Genomic DNA, 26591 nt, shown 5'->3' on the forward strand with positions numbered 1-26591 from the left:
CAAGCTGTATTCCCTGGCTAAATAATACTCCAAAGCTATGAGACCACTGATGTAGTGAAGCTGACTTTATAGAATCATAAAATCATTAAGGCTGGAAAAGACCACTAAGATCATGTAGTCCAACCATCAACCCATCACCACTTCGCCCATCAGCCATGTCTGTCAGTGCCACATCTATGGTTTTCTTGAAAACTTCAGGGAAGGAGACTACCACCCCCCTGGGAAGCCTGTTGCAGTGCATCATCACTCTCTCGGGAATAAATTTTTCTTAGTAGCCAATCTGAACCTCCTCTGGTCCAACTTTTGTAGCTTACTCAAGTCAGGCAGAAAACTGTAACACAGTAAGGAGAAAGCAGTCTAGAATTCCAATGAGTTCTTCAATTCCAATGAGTGGTAGTTCTCAACTTACAGCCACAAGAGAGGGGAAAGTGCCTTGGTAAGTGGCTTCAAGTTGTCTTTCTTCTTTGCAGGAAGATGGCAAGGACTGAAAAACAAAGTTAACCTTTCATACACTTGTACTACCAAATAGGAAACTTCCTTTTCTTGAAAAGTAAATTCACTGCATAATGGGCCAAGTGAAAAAATGCAGCCAAAACTGAATCTTGAAACAGACCATTTGTTTCCTATTCAAGCCCTATGTAAAGAGCTGTTTGTTTTCATAGATGTAAATTCTGGAGAAAACTCAGTGCAATATGCTATTTCTTGGTGCAATAACCCATCTTTTTTCCAGGCCCAACCATCAGCCATCCCTGGATATGTTTAAGAGCCATTTGGATGTGGTGATCAGGGATATGATTTAGCAGAGGGTTGTTAGAGTTAGGGTACTATGGTTAGGCTGCGGTTGGACTTGATGATCTTCAAGGTCTTTTCCAACCTGGGTGATTCTATGATTCTATTATGTTGATAAGTATTCAATGCCAACATCTGATGGCAAAATTCTTATCAAAACATGAATGAACCCCAATAATAAACATCCAGCTTTATAGAATACTTCATAGAAGTACTTCCCATCCTCCTTCAACTTTCTCTTGCAATAACTTGAATGTCTCTAAGTTCTGCTCTGCAGAAAGTGAAGCTTTTTAATGTAATACTTAAAAGCTGTTTTCATTGCTACAACTAACCAGACATACTGATCAGAACTGGAAAAGCACTCCTATACTGTTTATTTATTTTCAATGTGCAGCTGTAGTAATTTATTGAAATGGTAAACTTAGAGACAAAGGACGGTAGTTTTTGGTGCAATAACACCCTCTTTGAGGTGATTTTGGGTTTATTAAATTTAAACCAGCATTATTTTCATATAGCATTAATAGTCATTTTTGTTTGGAAGTCAACCACTGATGTTGCAAAGGGCCGTACTATCTGTTTACTATGACAACAGCAGAACTATTAGTTCACTGTAACAAATTGGTCTAGCTTTCCTCAGGGACAAACATAATCTTATGCATAATTCTCAAACTAGGAGCTCGTCTTATTTTTGCTAATTTAACTCCATGGGTGTCTAAAGATGGTAGATCGGGTACAACTTTTTACCATATAGCCAAAGTTTCTTCTTTATGAAGGAATGTGTCACAGTAACTAATAATCCCTGAGCTTTCATCCAGTTTCTGCTATAAATCCTCTGGGCTATTGAAACTGTGCTTGTTCAGTCTGGATGTGAGATTATGATATTCAAGTCTTTGTTTTACGATAAATTGGAATTAGATCAGATGACCTGTATGTGCTCATTGCTCCTTTCTGTGAGCAGAACTGCCTTTCAGTACCTACTTTTCTCATAGGGACAAGTTTTATTCATAAATCTTTCAAATTATGGTAAGGAAAAAAACAAACAAAAACAAAAAGAAAGGATTGCAATGTCTACACAATAGTTCTCAAATCTAAGATGATGTATTTGAACAGCTTAACAATAAAATTAGGGTAAAATACATTATGATCAATTGGAGTTTCTCTTAAACAAAACAGAATATATCTGAGCACTGCAAAGTCAGCTCAGTCACGTCTGAGAGACGAGTTCCACAGCATTCAGAAAAGGAACTGGTTGTGGTGTAGCTACTCTGGTTATACTGGAGCAGTATATGTCTGCATTGTTTTCTACAAATAAATAAACAGCATATTTTTATGGAAGATTTTATTTAGTTAGAATTCTGCTACAAGTAAAACCTGAAGCCACAACATGCTCCTGTGAGGGTATGAAGAATTTAGCCATACAGGCAAACTGAAGCACTAGGACCAGATCATGGGAAAGCTGTGAGCCAGGGCGCCAAGGCTTTGGTTTGCACAGCTGTGTAAAGCCCGTCCATAATAGCTGTCCCTGACAGGGGTGAGGAAACATGAGGAGCTCTGCCCTGGCTCCCCAAGGAAGCAATATGCTCAGCAGAGTCAGGGAGAGAGAACTGAGTGCTGTGGCACTACATTCTGTCTCCTGGAGAAGGATGCTCAGAGGGATGGTGCAATGCAAACCGGTGAGGGAGGCTCAGAAGGACAGCACTGATCCCCAGGGCTGCATCCCCAGGGCTCTGTGAGGCTGTGGCCCAACGGGAGCAGAACTGTGACCTCAGCAGTGGCTGCAGTGGCTATGCAGCTACTCGCCCTTCCTTTCTCTCCCCCCTTTGCAATAGCCTTTCTTTTTTTTCGTTTTTTTTGATCAATTTTGAGAGCACCAACAGTAGCTACGTTCATTTTCGGAGGGTCTCCTACTGCCGTCGTGTTTGCGTGTTTTAAGAAGCTCTCTCCATCCGCAACAGGCGTTCAGGCCGCGGGTCCCGAGAGCCCCCGTGAGCCATCACGCTGCCTCGTCCCCTGCCGGGCTGCGGCGGGGGGCCGTGCCGCCGCGGAGGCCATTTTGCAGCTGCTGAGGGAACAAGGCGGCGCAGCGCGGCCAAAGCCGCCCCCCCTGGTGCAGGTGAGCGGGCAGCACCTGGCGGCAGGGCGGGCAGCCCCGCGGGTGTTGTGCTGTAGAGGTGCGGGGCCGGCGCTGTGGGGGCAGCCGGCAGCGGGGGGGGAGCGCGGCCCAAGGCGGGAGGAGCGGGGTGTGACCGGCAGGGGGCGCTGCGGGGCCGGGCCGCGCGGCGGGGCGCGGGGCTGCGCGAAGGGTTAAGGAGCGGGCGGCGGAGCACGGCTGGCCCGGCGGGAGGGAGAGAAGGAGGGGGTCGGAAAAAAGGAGGAGGAAAAATAAAATGAAATAATCGCGGCTGGCACGGAGCGGGGCCCTCCCAGCTCTCCACCCTTCTGCCCGGCCTGGGGGGGGACAGCGCGGGCCGCGGAGCCGCGGCGGGGCGACAATGCGGCGGGCGGAGAAAGCAGGAGGGGCAGCGCGCGGCAACATGGAGGGAGGCGCGGAGCGGCCCGGCCCCTGATGCGGCTCTTTCTCCTCCTCCTCCTCCTCCTCCGGGCAGCGGCTCCGGCGGCGCTTCCCTCCCTGGCGGCGGCTGGCGGCGGCGGGTGGAAATGAGCAGGTCGGCGGCGCTTCTCCTCTGCCTGCTGGGCTGCAACGTGTGGAAGGCGGTGACCAAAACCTTAGGGGCGCCCGAGGCGGCTCAAGGTCGGTGCGGGGAGGGAGGCGGCGGGACCGGCCCGCTTTGTGCCGCGGCCCCGGGGGGCTGCGTCGTGCGGGCGGCCGCTCGGGGGGCGGGAATCGGTGGGGGGGGGGCGGCGGTGGTAGAGCCCTCTGGGCCCCTCAGCTCATGTGGGGCGCGGCCGCCCCTGCCCGCAGCCCCGGCCCCGTCGCGATGGCAGCGACCCCCGGGCCGGGAGCTTTGTTAGCGGCGGGGCAGGAGCTGCCGCCGGCCTCTTTGTGCCGCCCCCTCCCCGGCGCTGCCGGAGCTGTTGCGCCGCGTCCGTCTCCCCCGGCAGCCATCCCGCCGTGCCCGCCGCCACCGTGAGGGGCAGCGGCGGCGACGGGCCTGGGGCTGCGGGCTCGAACCCCGGGCTGGCGGGACGTCTCCGAGCCTCGGCCGGGCCTTTTGTTCGGAGCGGTGGGCTGCCTGCGGGCCTGGGCGGCGGGCAGGGCGAGCCCTGGCGCTCGCAGCCCCTCCGGCCTCGCTGGGGCGCGAGGAGAAATCCGGCGGCAGCTCCCGAGCCCCCCCCAGGCGTGGCTCCCCCGGCCCTGAGTACTTGGGGCCATCCTGGGCCCGGCTGGAGCCCCGGTGCTCTGCTCTGCCCCGGTCCACGCAGGTATGTTGGGCACCGTGTGCCCTCACGGCAAGGTGCACCTGCCCAGTGCCCTGCAGCCCGTGTTGGGATGGGGCGATGCTGCGCCGTGCCCACGTCCACCTCTTATGGTGGGAGATCTCAATCAGGGGACCAACTCCAGCACCGTGCCCACCAGGACCGCAGTTATGACAGAAGGCTGAAAATGTGTCTAATGGTACTCAGCAGTGCTGAGGGAAACATCTCCAGCATGGTCAGCGTGAGCCTCCTGGCTTGTGTTGTCCTTTAGGCACAGCTGTCATCTGGGGTGGAAGCTTAGCCTTTGTGGCTGTGGGTTAGCAGCTTTCTTCTCACTGTTTTGGGAAGGAAGGACATCGTGTGAATTGTGCTTGTGTCCTCTAAGCTTGCCTGTCCTATGTGTCGTTAAGAACCAGTGAGTAATGTCTGCAATGAGAAAAGGTGCATGTTTTTAGTAGCCTTCTTCAATTCTTACACAGCTGTATTTTGTGGTATGTGAGGTAAGATGTAGGTGGATCAGCGTTCTTAATACAATATTCAGAAGGTAATGATATCTTATAGCAAAACCTACCACTCTTAGCAGTCTGATATTCTATTCATCCATTCTTTAAGGACATCGGTACTTACAGAATAAGAAGTGCTGAACTGTGATTCAAGGGCTGTTAGACTCAGGACAGTGTTTTAGTGACAGTAATGCCAGGTAGAAACACAACTGCGCAACCCTTGATGCTGGCTCTTTAGAGATCAAGTTGCACAGTAATCTCTGTATCATGTGGGAAGTGTTCTGTATTCATAGGCAGAATGGTAAAGTATAAGCAAAATTAGTGCCTTTCAGCTGCCCTGCAGATCCTGTCTTCTACTGTCAGTCTCAATTCGTTGTATGTGGAAAGGCTTGTCTTTAGAGCTGCTACATCCCCATCAGAACTGATGGTTGATTATTTAAGTAATAGCAGCAATGTCAGTGAGCTCAGAGCATTTATATCTGGGTGGAATGGTCTAATTTTATCTCCAGTGTAAGAACATTCGGGTTTTTCATGGGTAGGATTATTTTCCAAATTCCCATTATAAGCTTTGGATGTGCATGTTTATAATGGTTACATCGATCTGATCGGGTGCTGAAGTGTGTTCTGTTCAGCTGTGATAATTAATTACCAGCTCCTTATTATGAGTCTTTAAAAAATAAAAGAGTGAGATGAAGAACTGTAGTTTGCGTAGTCATAAGGTGCGAACATCTGGGGGATGGGGTTGTAGTGCCAGTCACATTCCTTGTTTGTGTGCTCAGCAGAGTGAGTGATAAATGCTTATACAGCTTAAACCAACTGTTTTTCTGCCCTGCCCTTTTAGCACTGTGGTGATAATTGCAGCTCCAGGTGAAGGGCACTGTTGCCAGAGCTTAGGGATGGATGCAGTGGGTGCTCTTTCCTACCACTTGTGTCTGGGAAAAGACTAGAATACGGAGGGATCAGAGTAAAGGTGGAGGTGAGAAAACCAGAGGATGCCATTGTGGACTAATCGCTTCAACCCCAACATTTAATATTGGGCAGATTACAAGAGATTGGGGTACAGCCCTCCTTGTGATGGGATCAGTTAGAAGAGACCCAGTTAAGATTTTCCATGCCTGTGTCAACAGGCCACATAGTGCGCTGAACTTGGAGCTGTTGTGGCTGCTCTTCTGGTTAAGGATGCATTTGGTATTTTTCTTGCTGCTCTTAGCTTTACATTCAGGCAGTTCCAGCCTGAAAATCTGCTTGGGCAGGCCTATTATATAACTTGTGAATATGGAAAGTACTGGTAATTAAGCTGCGCACTTAGTATCTATTTAGAAAATTGAATGAGTTTGGCAGGCTATTGCATTATTTAGTTCATTATGCAGATACATTGCGACCTCTGAAGGTCACAGAGGTAACCTGTAAGTTTCTGCAAGTGAAAGAACATTTTTTTTTTCTTAATGTATATAGTAAAGTACATGCAGATAAGTTGTTCTTTATTGTCATTGTTGAAATTTAGCACCTTGAGAGTGAAGTTGTTAGGATTCCATGAGGATCCATCTAAGCAGTGATAAAACCTCTCTCTGTCTGCTCTCAGGTGCCTGTGCCCTGATCAGTGTTTCATGTGAGGTCTAAATTGTGTTTGTCGTAGTTGTTCTATCATGTGTTCCAAAGCTGAAAGTGGTTTGAACGTATGCTAAAATAGATATATAGAAATATTAATTTTAGATGCAAACAACAGCAAAAAAACAAACCAAACCATGAACAAACAAATGCAAAGAACCCCATGGCACCCTTCAAGCTGCATTATGGTTAGTTGGTCGTTTTCCTGAGTGCAGACAAACTTTTCAGTGTCTTCTCTTCATATGAACAGATGCTTTCCAACATCGGGAGCCCTGGCAAGGCAGGAATTCAAGAGTTGCATGTGGGGGTAATGCTGACACAGGCAGAACTGAAGCAAAACCAGTGTAATTGGAGAGGGGGGTAAATTGTTTTGTTGTTTTTCAACTTCACTTTGCAGTAGGCGATGATGTATCTTTCATAGATTCTAGGGAATATCTTTTTAAAGGAATACTGCGTGGTGTGTTGTAGTGCAGAAGTGCTACATGGTTCTTCTCTGATGTGGTAGGTATTGGTTTCAATTTGTCTTTGTTAGTCTTTGTGTTTTCTTAGTTATTCTAACCTAAGAAGATTTTCAATAAAGCATTTGAGTAATAGATAGCATCCAGTTCAAGGACTGTTCTCCCAGTAGATGCATAGGCCCAGGCTGGCCCACCTTTGTAGCCATGGGATAAGGTAGAGCAAATGTTTTTTTCCTCAAGCGTGGTGATGAATAGAGGTTCATCTGTCACTGCTTAGAATGTGCTACCTTCTCCCTCTGTGTGCTTGGACAATGGGGAAATTGATGCTTGAGTGCTACTGTTTGGTTTTGCCCACCTGCAGTCAGCCATTACATGACTTGAAAATTGTGAAAGCTGATTTCACAATGCTTCAGCTGGACATTTTATGAAGGCTGCTTTTCTGGACAGCTCAGTAACAGCTGCAAGGAGACCCTCACACTCTTGGCTTCTTTTTAAGACTGTTATGCTGAGCTTCCAGTTTTGGCCATGGTGATAAAGTTTAGGTGATGCAGAATTAAAGTCATCTTCTTTTTCACCTTGCACTGCTGAGCTGTGTCTTCTCAGTCAGCTCTGAATTACTAATGACCTTCACATGCAACCTTCTGTTTCATTGAGACCACAAATGGACCCGTCAGGGTGGGAAGTAAATTGCTGTAAAGCAGTTTGGAAGATGTTGCTTTATTTTAGTGGAGGAGCAAACTGTTTGCTTAGTGCTAAGTAGTATTGTGAAGGGGATGTATTGGTTGGTTTTATCAGTTATCAGATCAGGAGAAATATATATAAGTTTTTTTTTGTGCTTAAACTACTAGTGCGTGTAAATGGCATGTGTAGAGCTGGGACAAATGAGCAATCACCTCTGTGTGTGAGTGGTGTAAAATTGCAGCCTTTCTGGGGGGCGTTCATACCTTATAGTCTGCCATACCATGCAGTAAGTGGTTCAGCTAACCTTGTGTATGGCTCAGAGCACCATGGATATGCTTGCTGGGGGATGGCAAACTCGCATGCTGCTTCCCTGTAGTCACTTATCTGCCTGTGCCTTGAGATGAGCTGGTTGCCAGGTGTTACCTAACGCACAGCCTAAAGTATCCTGTTCCCTCCTTCCCTCTCTCCCTCTCTGTGTTTTTGGTTCTCTTTTGTTGAACCTCATACTGACTCCTCTTATTGTATGTGACCAGAATCTGGTCCGTGGCATTTTTAAGGACTGATGCAGTGCCAACTTCAGGCAGGGGAATGGTCTCAGATAGCAGTCCCTGCTCTACAGGAGCAATGAAATGCCACTTGACTATATGCCCGATTATTTTGCAAAAGCCTGAATATCTGCATATATGTGTGGGGATGGAAGGCTAACTGAGCTTTTATGTTTGTTGGAAAACTTGAGAAATCTTCAGTGTTTGGTGCTTTGCGGGGTAAGAGTGTCAGTGCCTACTGCCACTGCAAGTTGCTTGCTTCCATGAATGGAGAGTGACTACATACATACAGGCAGCATTACTGCCCGCAGAGAACTGAGAACAAATTGCATGGCAGGGATACTTGGTGCATGGCTTGGGGTTGTAGAGACCATTGCTACCAGCTGCTTTAGTGCCTTCATTTCCTTGGGTATCACCTTGGTGTGATAGCGTTCTCTAAGAAGTTGTTTACCAAGGCGCTAGCAAAAGAGAAGATGAAATACAATGCAATGAAAATAACCATTAGTGGTTCCTTAAAGGCAAAATTATACTCTCCGACAAAGTAATGGATATGCTTCCTTAAACACAGCAGTCATTAGCAGCTACTGGATCACCTGGGAGACTTGGAGGACACTCAGTGTTTATCCAAAATATTGCTACTCCGACACACCTTCCTCTGTCAGCATGGACTCAGCCTTCCTAATGCCCATGGAGCCCCTGCTATTGGTGATGGTGTGGGTACTTCTGCCAGTGTAGGCTGGTTCTGCCCTTGGATCTGAGAACAACAGCTTTTGTCAGAACTGGGTGTTGTTGTTCTGCCCACAGCTCTTGTTGGTTTTACCATATACCTGTCAGGCAACACAAAAGAGGAAGACAAGAAGCCTGCCTAAAGAGTTATATTTCCTAGAACAGCAAGTAATGCTAAACATTTTACATTAATGTACCTTTTTTGGGGGGGGTAATTCTTTTTCCCTCGCAGAAACTTGTCAGAGTAGACAGTCAAACCAACCTACCTGGAACAATACTTTTTTGGAACCTATCATACATACCTAAACCATTTTGGTTTAGGAAATACCAAAGAGAGGAAAATACTGAGTGGGTTTTCTGCTTCAGAAATTCCAGAAACATTTTCCTATAAGCTGGTTTACATTAAGTTTTCAGCTAATGTAGTAGCTGGCTTGTTGTGAATGGGTAATAAGTCTGATACACATGCTTTCTGTGAACACATCTTTAGTTTTACTAGAAACTAGAAAGATATACGAACATACTGTCATTTCTTGTTCCTTTTAGTAAATGCATTTAATCTTTCACTTTTAAATATTAACAGAGTATCCTATTTGACATACAGCAAGTCTGAGACCTTGAAAGTTGTATTTAAATATATTCTGCATAAAGCCCCGTTTCTCATTCCATGTGAAATGCCAGTGTTTTGAGTCAAGTAATGTAAAATGTTCTGGTTCAGATGTGCCCATTTCACCATTTTGTTTATTTGAAGAGCAGTGAATTTGGAGAGGATCTGTAGTAAAATTTCACTTCTGTAAAGTATAGTCTGTAAATTTGGTTCCCATGCTGAACTGCATGGGGGATTGGGTATGTTTAAACAGAGCTGCTGTTAATATAAAGTGTGTTTTAGGTAGAAACAGTCTCTGTGCAGGCAAGGCACAAATCTCCCTCTGGAAATCTAACACTGAAGATCTTTTAATTGTTTCTACTCCAAGTTTTTGCAGCTCCGTGGGCTGTCACTGTACCATACCATGGAAGTGTAGCAAAGTGAAATCCTGTCCTTACTCGTTATCTGTATGCCTTGTGTGCCGGGGGGGAAAGGCTTCCTGTCACTATGAGTAGGAGCCTAGATGTGCACCAGTGGAAAACTGCTCTGCTGCTGCGCTGGATCTTTTCAGTCACGGAGGCAAAAGCATTTAGCGTTTGCAAGGGATCCCATAAGCCCCGTTGGACATGAGATTACTCTACAGGGGCCACCCTCAGCATGTTCCCTCTGGGAAGCAGGATCTGAGGAGCCACAGAGCAGCAGGGAGGAAGCGGGCATGGGGAAGCTGAGGGGGGGAGGGAAGGAAGTAGCAGCATCCTTCTGGCAAGGGGCAGTGATGGGGCTGAGTCCCATGAAGTGCAGAATGCTTTGAGTTTTTTCATGAAGTCCTACCTGCAAAAGTTCTGACAACTGTTGTGCTGCGTGATAGTTGTGAGTGAGGCTGCACAATGAAGAGGCATTTGTTTTGACAGTCTGATGCTGAGGTAAATAAGCGGTATAGATGTAAGGTAGTCATGCTTTGCTTAAAACAAAGCAGAACAAAAATAATCAGACAAAAAACATGATAGATGGGGGCCTTTCTTTTTGGAGTGGTTACTAGAGGTGACAGCATTGTTGGGTACTCTTATTTCATCTTACCTTTGTGATTGTCATTATTGGAAAAAAAAGTTATCTTTCATCCTTTGGGAACACTGATACATACCCATATGGCAACAAGAGTTTCTCAAGTGATGTTGTAAGGCTTCCTTGATTTATAAAATAACAATAACAGTTATGATAGTGGCTGTATTTAGGCTGCTGCTTCTGAGTGGGAATCTATCAGCAGTTTTGTCCAGCTCTTTTGTTCTGCACCATGTGTGTCAGACAGTTGTGCAAAGTCAAAGGTAAAGATCGAAGCATCTCACCTCCAAGTCTGTGCTTACATGTTGTTTGTGTACAACTCTTCCCATGCAGAGGATGTGCAGTTGTCACCTAGGTTAGAGTGCATCCTTCATTGTTTAGATACCTTCATCTCATCTGGTCATCTGTGTTGCTTACAGACACCCATATCTGATCTGTTTGGCTAATGGTGCTGAGCATAGTTCCTGTTACTAAGAGCGAGCACATCTAGTCAAATGAACCATGCTGCAGCATCTTCTGGTTGTGTGGTCCAGGAAGCGCTGTTTACACTGCTCTTTAGCTCAGTGGATCCTCCCCTAGATACCATCACTGGAAGTTTCATCAGGACAGTGTTACTGTCAGCCTCAGAGCCACTGGGTGCGTACCATGTAGCTTCTGCTAAATGAGTGCACACCCTTGGGTGACCTGGATGGGTTATCATGCATTTCTCAGACAACAGCTAATTCAAGTCTTAATACTCTATTTAAATTTCTAAACCATTTCTCTTTGTAGTGTTACATTTATGAGTCTAAGTGTTTTCCTCCCTGGGGTAAATAAGCTTAAAGAAGGGTTTGGAAACGGGGAGAGTTACAGAGTTGTTTGGGCTTGTCTCCGTGTTGGTTTTCCCACAGATTTAATTAGTTTTGTGTTCCCAAGGGTTGATTTATTCTGGGTTAGGCTGTATTGTTGCTCTCACCTTTGTCTCTTTTTCTCTCTCACTGGCATTTGTGTAGCTGTGTGGTAAATCACATGGAGGAAATGACCCGCTGAAGACTTGTGTACTTACCAGTTCTGCTTTCACCTGGATTGCTTCCCAAGCTCAATTCACAGGGGGTTGTGCAAACCTGTTGTCTTCATTGTTGGGTTCAGAGGAACTGGTGAATGAGAATGGAGGCTTTGTGGCAACAGTGCCAGTTGATGCAGGATTAAATGGGCTGTAGATCTACGCATGAAATGTAGGGCACAACATGCAGCAAGTGAGCTGTTGTAGAAGTTACTGCTTGAAGATGGCTGTTGAAAATGTGCTGCCTCATTGCTCAGAGAAAAGGTATAAATAATTTCTTAAACTAATCTGCCCAAAATACAATGGAAAAAACTGCCTTAGAGCTCTGAACAGCAAATGTTGGCAGCATTGGACCTGCACTTGCAAATGCTCCAAGATGCTCTCAGCCACAACCATCTCCATCTCTGGCCAGACGGGTGGTTGGCTGCCACAGCTGCTTTGGTTTGTACCTGGCAAGGGATTTGAACAGCTTCATCCACAGTGTAAGGCAATGTGCACTGTGATGCGTTGCTCCCACTGGTTCTTCTGCTGCTTGCAGTATAATGTATGGGTTAGTGCCCAAGTCTGCTCTGCTCTGCTCTCAGCCTGTCCCTAATGGCTTGGGAAGCAGTGATGCACATTGGCCAGTTTACAGGCTGAAGAAAAGCAGAGGGCAGTACTGGGCACTTAACATCGCATTCTGTTGGAGTAATTTTTATCAGCATGCTATAAGTACACACTTTGGCGTAACTAGTGCCTGGCACTGCCTGGTTCCTCACTCAGCTGTCAGTCTGCTAGAGCAGTTCCACCTTTCTCCAGACAATTACCCTTAGTAACTAAGCTTTCCTTAGTTATTACACTCTTGCACTGATATCTCCTAGTTTAGGGAGTCTGCTGAAAGATAAGGCGGCTTCATTTCTTATCCCACTCTACTCTGTCCCTGCGTAGCCCTCTGCTATCTTGAGAGGCCGGAGTACCGTGGCTGCGGGGTAACAGGAAGGTCTGCTGAGAGTGTTGTGGCAGCACCTTGTTTATGTTTGAGCTGGGCGGGCGATACTAGGGAAATGAATGGGTTTGGGAGCCCTGGGGACAGGACTGCTGGGCTACAGGGCGAGGCAGGAAGGTGGGAACATGCTGCTGGGCAATGGACAGGTCTGGCCCCACATTGTGTTTGCAGAATGGCTGGCATCGGCTCCAGACAGCAGGAGTTGCTCTTTGCTTTGCTGTAAATTGTGCTCCTGGCAAGTTTGGAAACCTGCTGAGTGGCATGCTGACCTGGACAAATATTACAGTAGTTTAAAAAGCTACTTGTGGTAATAATGTTGACAGATACTGTGATCACAGCAATATACTTGTTCTTGTAGCTTTACTGTAAGTATCCAGAGTATTCTTGCAGCTCCACTCATTTCAGCATCTGGTGCTCCAGTCAGGCTCGTGGTAAATAACTTAAGTTTCAGGCAGTCTCTGGGTTCATGATGTATGATTTACAGGAGCCAGAAACACAGATGTTTGAAACCAGAGCTGTATTTTTGTTGTTTTGAGGGGTGCCTGTGTGGGGGAAGTGTTACTTCTGTTACTTCTTCCACCCCCCCCCCCCCCCCCCCCCCACTGCTAAAACTTTAATATGATTAGACTCATTTTCTTCAGAAGATAAGATTTCCTTTGTTCTTACCAGAATAGTTATTTCATTCTTGAGTGTATTGCTAGTTAAAACTTCTTAGAGGGGAATTATGGCACTAGACTCACTCGATGTAAATATTGTTGTTAGCAGTCTGTGTGAAAATTAAAAAATACACTTGCTTTAAGCAGCCCAAAGCAGTGGGAGCAAGAGCTTCTAATGGGATTTTCATATTGCTGCAAGCTATTTCGTTATAATTGCAGCCAGCTTTGGAATATTAAGTTGGTAAAAGCACTTCTAAAACTCAGTTGTTGAAGGAAGAGAACCTGGTACAAAAGATCATGTTGAACACTCTTTGCTTTTCCAGACATTTGATTAGATAAGGACTTCCCTCTTTAGATCAGATATGGATAGTTACCTACTCTTGGCACTCCTTAGCTGTAGTCAGAATCTTGCCGGAGATCTTGTTTTAATTAGTAATTTTACCTGTATGAAGTTAATCTTTCATTAATTCTACTCTTTTAAAGCATGTTTTACTGCTGTTGCGGAGAGATTCCTTCAGTCCCTTTTCTGGAGATGTCTGCTAAGTTGATTTACTCATCTGTGTCTTGTCACACGTTAACCTTGTGCACAGAAACATCTTTGGGCCTCGAGAGGTGAGGGCTGGGTAACAGAGTGGAGCTGTTGTTTTGGTGATGTTCTAGGAAGGTAATGGTTTTTCCTTGTGCAAGGGAATATGTTTATACCCCCTTAATGCATAATTTAAGTGGGCAGTCTGAACTTTAAGAAATTTTTCTGTGGTGAAGAAAAAAGTAAAAGAGGATACATAAGCTCTCAAGATCAAACTCATAAATAAATAATAGCTGAGTAGATTTGGTCAGAGCAATAGAGAATCTGTTTACCATGGATGATTGCACATAAACAAAGATGCTTTTTAATATCTGATGCATTCAAGTCTTAGGAGTCTCGCATCAGTTGGCTGCTCAGAACGATTAAGTGCTGTCTTCTTCCCTTATCTCCAGCTTAGCTGCATGGTGGGAAACATCAAAGCTCAAATTCATACATCTAACATTGTGCCAGACTCCTTCTCAGGTGATATTTCCTCAGTTCATGCATGCCTGTGCCTTAGAAAACTGTGGTGAATAAACTGCGTACTGAATTATTGGAAGAGTGAATGTAGAGCAGTATTTCCTGACCATGATGCTGATAGGCAGAAATTTCATCGCTTCTTTTACTTTATGCCATTCTGTCTACTGTTACACGGATCAGCAGTTAATAAGGTTGTATTCTGAATAATCCATTGAGAAAGAGCTTTTGTAGATCTGGGGGCTGACCATAAATAGTACATGACATCAGGCTTACTTTCTGGTCTGTCATTTTTGCCTTGTTTAGTCCAAATCTTAAAATCCAAAATAACTTTGGACAGTCCAGAGACTTTGGAGGAGATGTGTGTGTTTGTCAGAAGGGATATCACTTTCTATTGGTCAGCTGTGTCTCTTAAGTTTCTCTTACTGCATTTTGAGTGAAGGAAAAGAAAAAAAGATTTCATTAATAAAAGGGCCTATCTTTGAAACAGAATAAACACTTGTTGCTTTGTTAGCTTACCCTCTATCCACAGGATAGGGAAGATACTTCTGTTGGGCAAAAGGAGTACAGAGAAAAGCACAGGGTCCAAGATGGCGTGTTGTCCAGGTGAAGGCTGGGTAGTAAACCCACACTATGTGAGAGTCGGACTCTAAGCTCTTAATTCCTGCCTCATATACTTCAGTCGTTAGGGACCTTGTAATGAATATACTGGTATTCAGTCATTGCAGTTGCTGCAAAACCATCATTAAGTCGTTTTCAGAATTAATCACCCTTTTCTTGCCATTTCATACTTTTCTTTCTCAAACTGGCATGAATGTATGGGCAAATGCTGGAGATGGAGTATGGCCAGGGATCTGTGGCGATGGAGCTGTGCTGGGACTGCCTTTCAACCTGTTGGCGAGGCAGACAGCAAGAACCTCAGTGACCATTTCTGTTTGAATTTGAAGATATTTTTGTACATAGACATAAAGACACTTGTCCTCCAAGTGGATGGCAAGCTTGGCTTCTGAATCTATGTAATAAAAGTATATAGGTGAGCATGTCAAACTTTGTGTATAGGAAACGAAATTTGGATGGTTCCAGGTAAGGAACATTCTTCCTTTTCCTCGTGCTCCTTCCCTTGCCTTCCTCTTCCTACCGAGTCAAGTTTTATTTTCCTTCAGACTGTCAGAAAACAACCTACATTTTCAGAAGTAGTCATGTAAACAAATCTGTGTTTCAAACATACTTGCAAGCTTGATGTTGCTGCTTACATCAGTCTCATTTCATATTCTTAAGCAGCAGGGGGATAAAACACCTCAAATTCAGGGTGTTGTAACTACAAACAAGCAGTGACTTTTTAACAGTGCAGAAGCTACTGTAAGAAGTGATTGTTTTGTCTCAGAGGGAGGCACTGCAAAGGAACGTATGCAAAGAGAAGTATGACGGTAACTAATTGAACTTGTAAGTAATGGTGTCTGTGGGCCTAGTCTAATATTTGGTTTCAGCTTCTTTATTTCAGACGCAGACCGATAGCTTCGGATGCAATTTTATGGGGCAGCCATACATTGTGTTAACTGGGTCATTTTGCCCAAGGGGCAAATAAAATGCTGTTTGTTTTGTACCATGTCAAACTGAATAGTGGAGAGGAAAAGAACTTAATGATACGTCCATTGATCCTTTTCTTGTCATGAATTATGCAGACACCAGTGTAATAGGTTGTTGTTAGGTTTTACTTTTGTTTTTAAGCATTGTAGAGAGGAGAACTATAAACATAGTTAAGTATTACATTCATGCTTTAATTTATGTCAGTTTGTATTAATTCTCAGACTTCTGAGCCAAACTCAGTGAATCGTTATGATTAGCTTTCCTCTGTAGGTCTGAAAAAGTGTGAACTTTGTGTTTGCTCGAATCCTTCTGTCTTCTCCTCACTGCTGCTGGAGAACTGCATTGGGTGCAGTTGTGGACTGGAGACCTCAGCGTTTATGCACACATGTGGAGACGTGCACATATGCCTGTCTTGCAAGGCCATATGGTACAAATCAAACCTTACCTCATGGTAGTAAAAATGTAATGCATTTTCCACCATTTTCAGTTATGTTTGTGGTATGATACGCTGTACTTTGAACAACTTCAGTGGTTGTCTTTTGTAAATGATCATTGTTCTGTGAAGTTAATGTGTTGTCCAGAATACTTGGCTTAAATTTGGTCCTACTGTGGCTATTCTGTAATGTCAGGAGTTGTCATCCCTTCGTCTCCTTCCTTTTCTGCTCCCTTGCTTTGCTTGAAGCAGCTTTGGCTTACAAGCATGTGCAGATGTGTTTGTTCTCTTCTTGTTCATGAAATAAATTTGAAATAAATCCTTGCTAGCAGATAGGAGTCTTGTGAGTTAATTGTGTGTATGAGGATGTGTACTTCTGTATTCTAGCATTTTAAACAATCAAGGCCTGTAATCAAGCAGTACTGACTTCTCATCTAATCATGCAGTTTTCGTGTTATCTGCATATTGTCAAGTCTTACACGTTTCCAGCTTTCTCAGGGACAATGGATATTAACGTTAGACTTTGAAATGTTTTTAATGTGGTGGTGTTCAGTTGTTATCTTTTTACAAGCTCATACTGCTTAGAATTTTTCCCCTACTCTAGTAGCTCAAGAAAATTCATCCTTTACTGTGCAGTAGTGCTTTCAATACTACACATGGATGATACCTCCTGAAAAACAGGTATACTTAGCAGGAAAAAAAAAGAAACATGACCTGCTTTGTATCATTTTGCCTAAACTAAGGTAAGCAGGATCCAAGAGGGAGATAAGGTATCCTAAAAACTGACTACATCTCGGATTGGATATTTGCACAGAGCCAGTGAATTCTGAATTTCCAGCATTGTGCTAGGCAGTGAGTGACTTTAGTGCGGGTGCATGGTGATCAAACAGGGAAAAAATGGTATTTCCAAGGTTCCTTTAGGCCTGATTCTCATGGGCCTGGTGACTGTGTAAGACATTCACTTACATCCATAATACCTTGCAGCAAGGGAATAGGAGATCTATGGTTATCTCTGATATCGATGGAGAGAGTGACAGAATCATGTCTTAATCTGCAAATTACACCACTGAAAATTGATAACTTGTGGAATTGCAGCAGGTCCTTGATTCCGAGCTCCTTTGTTATGGGCAGTGTACCTCCCTGCAGTGCAGAGGCTGTCATCCACTTGTTCCCTGCTGCTCGTTGCTGGAGGCAGTCCATCCTCATGTTAACTCCAGAGATACTTCATGCTTTGTCAGATTCACTTGGGCTCCTCCAAGCAGCATGTCAAACTGTGTTGATGCAGTTACACTAACTGGGTGTTTGCTCATCACCGTGCTATCCTTGGCAGCATTTCCACCTATGACTTGGGCTGCTCTGAGCACAGCTGTTCCAGCTTCTGCCCTGTGCTCTGCCCCAGGTTCCCATCCCCATCTGAAGTGTCTGAGCAGGGTTTGGTTGCTCTCTGGTTTCTGCAGAGAGATACTGAGCGATGGTGGAATGAGACCCTCAGGGGGGGTGTTTGCTAGCACCTGGGGATGTGTATGGATGACACTGTAGCTGGAGCAGTCTCTTGTCACTCCAGTTTAAGGAAAGCCAGGTTAGATACCTGCAGCAACATTTCATGGCTGCTACCTGTTGTGATTTTGACCAGACCTAAATATTCTTTTGAACATGCTGCAGTAAGATACAGGCCTGTTGTGCCTCCCATGGAGGATCCCACGCTGCAGCTCCTGCAGGCAGTCTGGGTTGGTGGGTCAGGGCAGGGCAGACTGAAGGGGGCTGTGCTGATGGATCAGCCACTTTCCACAGCCCTGCTGCTGCTTTCTGGGGGGCTCGGCTGCCATGTTACGTGGAGCTATGTAGTAATAGAAGCGAAAGAATGGCTCTGGATAATTTTGTGAACTCTTTGGGAGAAATTAAAAATAAAAATACTTTAAGAAGTCATCTCACTGGCTTCTGTTCAGAAGAATGGTGACTGCTGTGCAGTTGTTTTTGCCTTGCCGTGTGAGTTGGGAACAAATGTCTCATTGTTGTGCTTGCAGCTGGCAGATGCTGGACTAGCACTGCCTCCTGCCACTGCAACTTCTTCTTGGATCCTGCATTGGCTGCAAACAGCTGTAGTGTGTGAGGGCCCCAGCTTGTGCCTGGGCTTCTGCTGAGCTGTAACCTGTCATGTTGTTGAATTTGTTTTCTTCTTTCCATTGCACAAGGAGATAAACAGCAGAAACTCTGCTTTGCAGTCCCTCTTAACGCTGCAAGCTGTGCATTATGGCAGAGAGTAAGGTAGAAACAAGAGAGCAAAGCTCATATGAGAATGGGAATAGCTGAAAGAGGTAAACAGATGAGAATATGTGAAAGGTACGTATGTGTCCTGCTGACTTTGAATGCTTGTTCTATACAAGGAAGACATGAATGCATCCATCTTTACTTATGTATGAAATGGATGTGTCTGTCCTCACTTGCCAAAGGTTGACATTGTGCAAGAGGTTCAGTTGTAGGTGTTCTCTTCAAACTCAGTGTGCCACATTTCCTTCAGTTCTGGTAACTGACCAGAGATGAGATCGGTGTTTTCTGTACACTTTGGTTTTGCTGTGGCTGAGCTTTAGTAACACACACTGGTCCTTCTGAGCAAGAAATAGGAGTATTCAAGGTATTATATTCGTTTGTCTGTTCACTGTGGAGGTCTGGTCGGTTCCATCCTTGTCCCTCCTCTCCACATATCTTCTCTATAGGAAATCATGCTACTCTGCAAACCCTTGTGCACCACTTCATTATAGGTCATGTCCAATTCCACACACTCTTTTAGCTTTGAGTTCTCTGTTTGCTTGGTCTGTGTCATCTTCTGGCTGTGCTATCATTTATTACAGTTGACAGATTCTGAGGCAAGGTCCCCTGCTACATCCTATCTCTGCCTGCTGTACTCATGCAGATGAGCGTACTGTGACATTCCTCTGCTTGGGTGCTTACAGAAAAAAGAGTTCCAGGACGGAGGAACTGACGCTCTGCAAACTGTAAAGCCCAAAGTGTTTTAAGTAACAGCTGCCAAACAGCTTTAACTCTTTACCTTCTGTCTTTTTTATACTGAGAGACAAACACAGATAGTATTTTTATGAAAAAAAAAAATTGAACTATATCATGAACTGATGAGAATCAGATGGAAAGTTTTTATTGCGTCATTCTTTAAAGAGTTAAAACATGATAGCAAGGGTGTTAATCTAGCAGATGTCTTCTGCTCATGTTTTAAACCCAGCATGAACAGACATGGATGTTTTTAATAAAAAGAAAGATACTTAATTCCAAGAAATATACAGGTCAGATGCCAGAACAAATGCAATTTGTGATTTCTGGTTAATTTTTTTTATTATTATTATTTTAGAATTATTTCCTTGGGGACCATTTGTAGTCTTTGGAGCACTCCATAACTTTCAGTAATAGTCTCAAGATTTTGTGTATTACATAAACTTGAGATTTCCTTGCTAGTCATCTGTGTTTATTTGACTTTCTGAGAGCTGTTACAGGCACCAGCAATGGCCTGTACTTGATTTTTGGATTTTTTTTGGGAGGATTTTTTTTTTCCTTTTTTTCCTCCCTTTTAGTTTTAATAGTGCAGACTTTCCTTTGCTTTCAGCCTGGTGCAGAGTGGCTATTACCTGCAGAATATGGGAAGCAAATATCTGTGATTGGTATCTTCTCTTTGGTACTTGGCACATCAGGAAATTGGGAGCTGACTGAGACACCTCAGTTCATGAGTGGCCCAGCAGCTTGATCCTGCTGGCTGACGTGCTGAAATTAGCGCTTGTACAAAGAAAGAAATGAAAGAATGCTTTAAAAACCAAAGATTGAACTGTTGTTGTAAGAAGAGGTGCAGAAAATGCAAGTACAGAGTGTTTGGAAGATAAAGTGCGTAATTCCTATCTGGTTGGTGTTCAGGAGAACTTAAGTGACAGCACTGCAGTGTTAAGCTAGTATAAACCTGGTGATACCTCATACTTTCCTTCTCTATACTTATTTGTGTGGGCTACATTCAGTTGGGTATTTTCTGGCTTGTGCATACCTCAGCATAGTTGCTCTGGCTTTAATTTAGTTATTATTGAGACATGCTGAAAGGGAAAAAAAGGGTAGTCTACGTCAGTGAGATTGAGGAAGGCAAGCCAGTAACACTGGGGGAGGCAAGGATGGCAGTGATAGAGTGGCTGGGTTTGGAGGGGCCCTCTGGGCCCACGAGGCCCAGCCCCTGCTGCAGCAGGGCCACCTGGATCAGGTGCCCAGGCCATGTCCAGGCAGCTTCTGAAGATCTTCAAATGAGACCCCAGTCACAGCTCCTGGGTACCAGTGTTAGAGCACCCACACAGCACGGAGTGCTCCTGGGGATCTGGGGAACCTCCAGTGTTCTGATCTGTGACTGTTGCCTCCTGTCTTGGCAACGGGCACCATTGAAAGGAGCCTGGCCTTGTCTTTACAGTGAAGGAGAACATGAGGAAAAACTGTGACACGTAATTTTGCCACATTCAAAGCAGCTTTTTCCAGGTTAAACTTAGTTGGAAGGTGCTGTTACTGATAAGACCTGGAAGGGTGAAAATACTTCTGTGTGTTGGAAAAGTTACCAAGCTTTTACTAATTATTCATCCATTAAAAGATATTTATCTTGGAAACCAGGAAACCATGCTTTGCTTGTTTCCACAAGATTATTAATTCCATGCCAGGACCAAGAAGTGGTGAGTAGTCTGCCAGGTTGTTTTGAGTGAGTTTTACTATTTTAATAGCACTTGTCAGTAATTAAGATATAAGGTAGGCTGGTAGGAACTTGGTTTCTAATAGTTGTCTATGATCTAAAATGTCTCGTGCACAGTGTTTTAATACTGTATCTGTCCATCTGTACCTTTGGCTATATATAATTTAAGATACAGGGAATCATGGTGGTACTGTTCACAGGGCCATGTGTGTGAGCATCTAATCCTTATCTGATAAGTGGTTTTATAGCATAGTCCTTATTCTGTTTCTTCCTCACAGTCAAGCGATCATAACTTTCCTTCCAGACTAAGTGACTGCTATTATGCAGTTCAGATAACTTTAATTTCTATTTCTTTTCCTCTCCAACCAGCAGTAGTGGTGGGTTGGCTCACCAGCTGGCCACCTCTGCACTGGATTGAATGTGCTCAAATAATTCGCTGCATTTCTTCGAGCGTAAGAGCGATAGTACTCTGGTGAGAGATTGTGCAAGGCAGCTTGGGTATGAGAGTCTTCAGCTGCTACTGATGCTTGTGATTGCGTTGTGTCATGCACCTGCACTTCTGTATCCAGGATGAGTAGCTATATTAACAGTATCTTGTCCCCTTCAGAGGTTGCCTTACTCTTTTGGATAATATGAAGCTGATACTATTTACCTATAGAGAAAAGTTGCTGTAGCTTGCCTGCCCTCAGAGCCTCCCAGAGCCACTTGTGGCTGTGTTTATTCTTTTCAGGTCTGTGCCACTTGGCATTGCTCCATCACATTCAGGCTTTTTTCTCCTTTCCCAGAAAGGAGGAAACAGGCGCTTCAGGCCCTGAGTAATCATCTAAACATCAGTGTATGATGACTGGAGATAATAAATGGATTATTAAACTTTGTTTCCAGCTTCTGCTATGTTTGTTGATACCTGGCTTGTGAACTGCTGATGAACTCATTCAGTCACGCCCTTTTTTTTTTCCTCATGACATTGTTAACTAATTTCCATTTAATACAGATTGCTTATGTCAATCACTGTGTATATATGAGCATCTCAGAGTATAGCAGTGTGTGTTTTCTGACTTTCAGCTTCCTGTGACCTGATGCTGTGCCCCAGTACCTACCACAAACAAACAAAATAACCCCAAAATGGGGAGAAGGTGGAGGGTATGTGGAAGAGAAAGTTCACGTTCTTTTGTTTGGGCTGATTTTCTGCAGGTCTCACCATGCTGTCCACAGGCCATTCCTATTTGACCTGCTCCCTGTCTTCCAAAATTGTGGAAAAGGTGGTGGATAGCAGGAGGTGCTTGAGTACCAAAGTGTGGTAGGCAATGCTTACCTTCCTGTTCTTGCCACTCTGTGTATTTAACTGTGTTTAGAAACAGTTGTGCTTCTCTCAGAGTTGAAATTATCTTGTCAGTGTTGATTATCAGAAGAGTACGAACTTGCTTGGTTGTCACTTTGTTAGCGGCAATCATAAAATGAACATAAGTGTTAACATTAAACAGAGTAGGTATACACACTCATATCTGTATTATTACATTACTGGCCTTGAAATAAGTGCTTATATGGCACAGTAACCTGTGAGAGTAAATAAGCATCAGATTTGTCAGGATTGCGATCAGTCCAAATCTTAATTTTTTAAGTCTAACTCTTTCAACCTGACAGAGGTTTCAGCATGTCTGCGCATTGTCTTTAGACTTCCAGAAATAGTCCCTTCTTCTTTTACTTTTTTTTGGTAGGGAAAACGTCTTACATTTCTTCTGTCATTTCACTAATGGCTGTAACATTGAACAGTCCTGACAGTTTTCCAGCTATTTTCTGGAAAGCTGAAATCTTGACAGACTTTCGTGAAAGATATTTTGAATCTTTGACGTGTTAAAACTGCAGATAAGCGTAATATGAGCGGAACTATTATCCTATTCAGTATTAGGCTGATAAAGACCAAACCTTACTGTACCTGTAATAACAAAGCTGGTAGTAGTGTTTCATAAGGATTCTGCTTTGCATTGGGCATTGTGTGTGTGACCTAGCACTCTAGCCTTTTGAGGAGATATTCAATAAAGTATTTAATACTTTTTCTATTCATAGTTCTACTAATAACATACATAAAGTTTTAATTTTACAGTCTTCTTTATAGTGTGAGGCAACTATATATTACAGTATGGTGTTGTGTGTTTTGGGACCAATATGTCTAAGTTGGAGTCTCATCAGTTGTTAGTTGCAGAGGAAGCAGCAGACACAGGAACACTGGTCAGTTACAGTGTTTTATGGGGCTTGGGGTGATTCCACAATGGAAAAAGCAGGTGTTGTTGCAGAATGTATTGGGTAGTTGTTCTCAGAAGAAATGATGATATTAATACTGCTGTAAAGACATTGGCAGCTCCTTCACTTTGGCTTCCTATCTTTTTCCTATGTGGAAAAGATGAGTTTAAACATTTGGAAATACTTGCTAAGCTGATAAATCAGATGAGGGTCTCTCTTACTTAGAGGGGAACAAAAAGATGAACCAAGAAGTTTGTCTTAGTGAAATGAAGATGAAGACGAGGCCTGTTTAAGGCAAGGGTAGCACATGGGAATTTGACCATAAGAAAACTGCAGGTAACAGAAATAGCCACTGAGGAATGGGGTTCTGGCACAGCATCCTATTGCGTGGGAGCAGGAGAAGTGTAATTACCTTTAAGATGGAACTTGAAAAGCTTGAGCCTTTTTATTATGTATGTTTCTTGTGGTGGCAAAGGCCTGGATCTGGCTACCCACGGGATTCCTTTGTGTCCTTCATTTTTATTTAAAATATTCCTACTGAGAATAAAATGGCAGTAAAAATAAAAACACAGAACATGTGGCAATACAATGAAGGTCCAGCGAAGATGTTTTTGCCTTTCCATTTTTGCTGCTTTCTTAAAATGGAAAACTGGAAAAAATCCTTCTCTAAAAATGGTCTGAAGTTACCCAGCCATTAAATAAAAAAGTAAAGAACAAAACCAGCAAGTGACTGTAACATCTTGAGGTTTCTGCTTCCTTTTGTATTTATATTCCAGTGTATTAAGGAGTCCGTGTTAACATACCTGCATCATTTCTGTACAGATTATTCTTTTCTTAAGCTAAATTATTTTTTGTCCCTATTTACTGAATGGGAACTCATATTCCATCGAAAATAATTGCAGTTTTATTCTCAGTGCATATATAAAATCATTAATGTGTGGATAAGGGACTGAGGAAAAACGCTTCTAACTGAATTTCATTGTTGGTTTGAATGAATATTGAATATTAGGGATTTTTCACTTGCGGTGGTTTTGGTTATTGTTAATCATTAATACAAAACCCCCCTTTGGATAGCGAAAGGAATGTGCAAACCAGACCAGACTTATAAATGCAGCCCTTAATTTTGGGAAAGGTTAAATGGCTCTTAAATGCCTGTATTCTGGCCATTACCTCACCAAGGTGTGACTGCTGCAGATGTTGGCCTAGCTGAGCTGATGGAATGAGTTGTAAGGAAGGAAGGTTGTTCCTCAGCACCATGGTGTGGCATTATATGAAGCAGCTGAGGTAATAGTTGTAGAAAAAAATAGACTCTGATGCAAAATGTACAGTGCTTTAATAATAATCAGCTCTTTTGGAATACAAGTCACATTGTTTTTGAGGGATAGTGGCCAGACTTCCTTCGAGAAGCTTTCTATAGTCATTTGCTCGCTGCTGTTCATGGTGCCCGAGCTGGGTATTGCACTTGGGAAGGCTGCATTGCTGCATTTCACAGGAGAGCAACTGCAGTCTCTAGTTTCTATCTATAGAAAACCATGACATCATGAGTAGCGAATGTCAGACTTTCCTTGTGAAATGTGCTTTCTTCTGGGAAATCTCATCTACTCTGCACGATCCTTTGCCTTTATTTCACTTCCACATTTTCAAATCAATCAGGTTTTTTTTGGCTCAGTTTTTTCTACATGGTTCTTGATGGGAACTGTTCTTTTGCATGAACACTTTGGGTTCTGGAATATCCTTCTTCAGGAGGTGTCCCACACAGCTAAAATTCTCCAAGTTTACTGCAAATAACTGCCTATTTTCACTATTTTAATTATTATTAATCTAAAGAATGTTCTGTTTCAACAACTGGTTTGCCAGAATTGATTGTTGAAAAGGGATCCTGAGTAAAATTGTAGGAGAGGTGGATCCCAGGTTCCTTTTCTGCTCTCTTGCCTCATCTTGTGTCTTGCTTACTGTTCCAGTGTGGTACTTACAGCCTGCTGAAGTTTGCCTGCAAGTTGATCTTTGCCTGGATAGTTTTCTTGAGCAATTCCTCATCTTTATCCTTTTTCTTGAAGTGGATTTCTTCCTTTTTTTCCTCGTTCTTTGTTTCAGGCTTTGGTTGGAGTACAACAGAACATAGAGTACTATCCCACAACTGCTGTGTCAGTTATCTATAAGGGTAGAGGTTTAATCCAGATCAGTGTGGACTGTGTAGTCCTTTGCCTGGGAAAATGGTGTTTGGATGGGGGATTGTTTCCTGAATATCAACATATAGCTCCCTCATGGGCAGTTTCTTGTTAAGCATGAAACATCTTAAATGATATATGTTGTGAGCAACTCTTCTTATCTCCAGAAATGTAAAATGAAGTAGTGAATGTGAATGTGTATGTAAAAATCCGGGTACAGCTGAGTGTTCAGGACCCCAACCCCACCACCTTTTAGCTGCACTGACAACGCTGCCACCCACTGCTCCAAGCCAGTGACTTGATCTGGGTAAAAACCAACATTTATAGTTACCTTTTTAGCTTGGGTTTGTGCAGCAGCCTGTGCAGGTGGGAAAGTGATGGGAATTGAAGGCCTGCAGAGGTTTCCCTGGAACTGCTTCTGCAGAACATCTTGTGCCCACTGGAAGATTTTTCCTATCAGTTCTTTTGAAATTCCTTTAAAATGTAAGAGCTTGACAGACAGAGTCCTGCCTGTAGAAATGGCATTATGTGTTGTATTTACAGATTTGTTCTCACTTGCAATGCTTGTGAGGAATATTTTGGCATCGTTCTTAATGATTCCTTGGGCTGCTTGCAGAACTATGACCTTGAACAGTGAATTAACTCTTGGGAAATGGTGTAATTTATTATCTGAGTTAATGTTAAGACAATGCTCTTTCCCTTATGCTCTGCTCTTTCATACGTGTGTTATGCAATTCTATTTTTTATTTTATTTATTTTAGGCCATCTTATGTCTTTTTCTCTCTGATCTGCAGAATCAAGGCAGTGCCAGAGGCAAATACCATGTTAGATTCACTAGTGGTTTGATCTGCTGTGGAAAATCCTATTTCCATTTTTTTCCCAAATGTTTTGTAGAAATGTGTGTAATTCATCTAAATCCAAACCACAATGCAAGACTGTTAATTACTTTATAATAATTGTGTATTTGGGGGCTGAGCATGGATTGAGCTGTGTACAAATGCATAAGGAAGCACAGCCTTTGGGAGTGCCAATATAATGGTTTAATCAGGTGAACAAGTGTAATTATTTGAGTTGCCTCAGTGGTACATTGTAGTAACTGACAGCCTAACAAAAGATAATGCAACAGGATCACTCCCATATATGTCATTTGGTAGTCCCTGATCTGTTAAGAAAGATTTGCTGTTACTTAAAAACAAGCAAACAAAAGCCAACAGCAGCAAACAAAAACCTGCCAGAAGGCACGTTGTGGTGGTTCAACATCATTTCTCGACTTTCATCTTTGTTCTTAGTCAAAGCAGTGACTGAATTCTGTCATGAAGAATCTGTCAGGTGAGCTGTACCTACCCACTGGCTCTGGATAACCCTGAATGGATGTGGCTAAAACCCATCTCAAACA

At 43.6% G+C, this 26591-nt stretch overlaps 1 protein-coding gene across 2 annotated transcripts in view; it reads left to right on the plus strand.

Moving 5' to 3' along the window:
* The first annotated feature begins 3091 nt into the window (after window positions 1-3091).
* FAM171A1 (family with sequence similarity 171 member A1) overlaps window positions 3092-26591 on the plus strand; it is an 82398-nt gene continuing 58898 nt past the window's right edge. For both annotated transcript variants that reach the window (XM_015853417.2, XM_015853418.2), the window contains exon 1: window positions 3092-3541. In XM_015853417.2, coding sequence (XP_015708903.1) covers window positions 3448-3541 — 94 coding nt within the window. In that variant the 5' untranslated portion in view covers window positions 3092-3447. The remainder of the gene's footprint in view (window positions 3542-26591) is intronic.

Source organism: Coturnix japonica, chromosome 2 (assembly GCF_001577835.2).
Source record: "Coturnix japonica isolate 7356 chromosome 2, Coturnix japonica 2.1, whole genome shotgun sequence".
Lineage (NCBI taxonomy): Eukaryota > Metazoa > Chordata > Aves > Galliformes > Phasianidae > Coturnix > Coturnix japonica.